Source organism: Trichomonas vaginalis, chromosome VI (genome assembly GCF_026262505.1).
Source record: "Trichomonas vaginalis G3 chromosome VI, whole genome shotgun sequence".
NCBI lineage: Eukaryota > Parabasalia > Trichomonadida > Trichomonadidae > Trichomonas > Trichomonas vaginalis.
The window spans coordinates 4,685,280-4,689,529 of NC_067208.1; the positions used below are offsets into that span (position 1 = coordinate 4,685,280).

Consider the following 4,250-nt stretch of genomic DNA (forward strand, 5'->3'; position numbering starts at 1 on the left):
GTTCTTTCACTAATGTTAAAAAGTTATGTTGTACGAATTTTGAACAGAATTTAGAGCAGTTATGAAACAATGAAGTATTTTTACGCTATTGAAAGGAACTATGAGAGTGAAGTACATGACAGCAATGACAAAAGGAACTAATATCAAACCTAATGAAATCGCTCACGAGGACATAGAGCTTAACAAGTATTTTGTGGAGTATCTTATAAGTGAAGAGTATGTAAGACCTTACTTCATGTTTGACAGCATGAATGAGGATGTTATTTCATGGTTAAAGAATATAAGCAATGTTTTCGGTAAGTACGTCATAGATGACAAAGGTCTTGTTGTATTTTATGAGACAGCAATACGAACACAGGAACTAATGGATATTATGCATTCAACAGCAAAGAAAGGATTTAGTACTATTGGCATGAATGAACATTGCAGGAATGACATATACAACCTATGCTCACGAAAGCCTTACACAAAAGCAATACAAATGATAGAACATAAGTGTCTAAGGTCAGCAAATGAAATCATTACTGTCAGTGGTTATGAAAGAACTGTTAGCAAAGATGAGTGGAAACAGCTAGTCATATTAAGGAAGGACGTTGCTGAACTAGTTAAACCTGTTGCACAAACATTGTTTCAGATAAGACCAGCAATGACTAAGAACCCTTTGACCTTACTCAATGAGACCATAGAGGTTGAAGATAATGACATGAAAGAACTAGGAATGAATGAGAGAAGTTGTGAAGGATGTTTGAGTCAAAACACATGGTTCTTCAGAGCTGTTAAAAAACTTAGTAAAGAACGACAGAAATATTTTATAGAGAAGTATTGCAAAGGATGTGTAAATGAATTGCTTGAAATAGAACTTAGAGACACTTTCACACTAAAGGACTTGAGAAGAAATAAGTACATGAGTGAAGAAGGTATTGACATAGTTAGTGTTATAAATGACTTAAGAAGATGTGTTGTCGTTATTGACGGAGCACGTATGACATATCTAGTGAAAGATTATGATGGAATACGAGACACAACAACACTTGTATCAATAGATAGCAAGGAATTCAATAAGCTCATGAAGAGTATTTATGTAGGACGTATTGAGGAGAAGGATGTGAACGCACTGATGATTTATGAAGCGGGTCAGAACAAGAACTATCTTATGAAGTCAGGCATGAGATTCTTTGACGAAAGAGATGACATTTACAGCTATTTCAGAGGATATGAGTATGAGGTACTGAATGAAGTAGATGAGAACGTTATTGAAGGATATTTGAAACATGTTCACGATGTCATATGTAATGAGGATGAAGAGCTTTATGAGTATGTTTTGAACTGGTTCGCCTACATCGTTCAAAATCCTTGTGGAAAGACTGGAACAGTACTTTTGTTAATAGGAAAGCAAGGAACTGGTAAGAATGTACTTAGTAATGTTCTATGCGAGCTCATTAGCAAGTACGCCAACAATAATATAACGGCAATAGAGAATGTGGTTGGTAGATTCAATGCTGCTATTGAGAACATGAAGCTCATCGTATGCAATGAACTAAGCTCATGCGATACGTCTAAGGTCATGAACCACGACGCACTAAAGTCAATAGTAACAGAGACTCAGTTGGACTTAAATCAGAAGTGTCAGCCAGTAAGAAAGATAGAGAATGTTTGTAATATCATCATGATATCTAACAACTTCAACTCAGTAAAGATTGATAAAGACGACAGAAGATTTGTTGTCATTGACGTAAGCAGCAGATACAAAGGAAATTACGAATATTTCTCAAATCTCATTGAAAGCTTTAATGAAGAGTTTTATTCAAACTTACTGACGTACTTCATGAGGAAAGATTTAAGTGAATTTGATGTAAGGAAGATACCATTCACCAGGGCTAAACAAGAACTCATCGAAATGAACAAAACACCTTACCAAATGTTTTACGAGGAGTTCTATGAAAAGTTTGTATCCGGATGGAATTGTACAGAGTGCTACAGAAGATATAAAGAATTTGCGAAGGAGAATGAATTCTTTGCATGTAGTTCAAATGTATTTGGTGGCAAGATGAGAGAATTTGTGAAGAGAAGTAGAAAGCGAGACGGTTCTGCAAGAAGTTATATTTATGAAGCAAGTATGATATTAGAAGGTCGTGGAAAGAAAGAAACAGTGAATTATGAGGAAGTGCTTGAAAAATTCATGGAGTACATGGGAAGCAATATAACATACAACAAAGACATATACAGTGAGTTTAAGTACTATTGTGAACAGCATGAGATTGAAGTAATGAGTAAAGGAGACTTTGAAACGCTTATGAAAGACAGTAAGGAGGTCGTTCATGAGAACAGTGTTGAAATAGTTCATGAGAACAGTGAGGAGGTCATACATGAATGCAATGATGAAATAGTTCACGAGAACAGTGAGGAGGTCATACATGAGAACAGTGATGAAATAGTTCATGAGAACAGTGAGGAGGTCATACATGAATGCAATGATGAAATAGTTCACGATGTCGTTCGTGAAGAAGCCATTGCAACAAAGAATGATATAAAGGATTTCATAGAACTTAACAAGGAGGAGTTTAAAGAAGGCTATGAAGTGAAAAGATGTGAAGAAGATTTCTTGGCGTATTTGAAGAAAAAGAGACTAAAGCCAATGGCTCAAAATAAGTTTCAATCGATGTTTGAAAAGAAACGTTTGAGCTATGGTGGTGTAAGAAGCACATATTACTTTGTTAAGAAGTGAGGACATTTATTTTTGTCGTTAGTGTTGGAGTTTGTGCTGAAGTTAGTGAGAGAATAAATTAAATCATGAACTTTGCCATGGTCTCTGTCCCTAGTAGTTTTCATTAAGTTCTGGAAATAATGAAAGTCATAAACTTTGCCATGGTCTCTGTCCCTAGTAGTTTTCATTATCTCACAGAGTTAATGAAAGTCATACTTTCTATCAGATGAAGCATGCAGATGAACATAACGAAAGTTAGTGAGTTTGCCACGAGTTATGAATAAAATATTGGCATATTAGATGAGATAGTTGATGAAACAGGTGAAGATAAATTAAATCTTGGACTTTGCCACACTCTGTCCCTAGTTCCTCAAAATCCTTGACAACGTTGCTTAGAAATTTTGGTTCAAAACCTCATCTGATTTTAATCTGTTATGCTACCTGTTAAGTTTCGCGAGATTATAAATGTCATGGAGTTATATAAAAAGGATGGACAGCTAGGGACACTGGAAGTACTTGTAAGGCTATCTGTTAAGATTGCATGAAATACTAAAAAGTCATGAAATCCATTATTGCTGTGCTAGCTTCACCTTAGAGTAAAATGACAAATAAAGTCACTGAAGCAATGAAACAAAAGTTTTTGGTAGAATACATTAAATCAGGAATTATTCCAGAAGGTTTTTACATTCATACTATGAAGGATGGTAGAGTTCAGTTTAGAAAGATAAAGCAACCATTAGATAAAGAAGGAATTTTGAGAAAGATTAAACTTCATGAGGACAACATTGCTGAACTTAAGAAGAAGTTAGAAGAGTTGAGTATATAAGAATTTCCGAAAAAGTGACACCCAAAAAGTGACACTTTCAATAGGGAGTAACACTTAAAAAGTGACAATTTAAAATTCACAATAAATAAAAATAATAAATTTTTTAGTCTATTAAATTATTCTTTTCTTTGAAATCCTCTAAAAATTCTTCGAAATGTTCTAAAATATAATCTGGAGAATTATAACAAAATTCATTAATTTCTAACATATACGTATCTAACAATTCATTTGGAATTTCAAACGATCTTAAATATGTAATTGAATTTTGTATCTTCTCATTTATTTGAGAAAGTTTTTCTTCAGCATTTTCCAATAAAAATCTTAATGGATTCAAATTGGCTTCTTGATTCTGAACAAAATTTAATACTTGGTATAAACGTGATTGAACTTCTCTTTTCAATTTTGTTTTATAATCTGTCAATCGAGGCTCGCGAATTCTAATTGAAGGAATAAAACCTGTTTGAAGTAAATCGTTTTTAATACGATAAAAGTAATTGGGTGCAACTTCTTCTAAAAGATTTTTGACAAAAACATCAATTCTTTGATTTTTAACGCAGCCAAAATCGTGATATTTTATCTTTTTAAATAAAGATTCAGAAACGTTATTCACAACGGTTAATTCATTTGGTCTGGCAGCGGCTATCCACATCATAGCCAACAATTCCTTATACAAAATTCAAAAACTTGGGTGCAATCAGAACTGATTGCACCCAAGTTTTT

The 4,250-nt window shown here is 33.7% G+C and overlaps 1 protein-coding gene across 1 annotated transcript, besides 2 other annotated features; it reads left to right on the plus strand.

The window, feature by feature from the left end:
- Positions 1-2,143: part of a mobile genetic element that runs on past the window's edge.
- TVAGG3_0805820 (uncharacterized protein) lies at positions 1,154-1,732 on the plus strand (the record flags this gene model as incomplete). The annotated part of the gene is made up of 1 exon (XM_051247510.1): positions 1,154-1,732. A coding segment is annotated over one exon (579 nt), but the record flags the coding sequence as incomplete, so codon positions are not given.
- Positions 2,144-3,520: 1,377 nt separating the features above from the next.
- Positions 3,521-4,250: part of a mobile genetic element that runs on past the window's edge.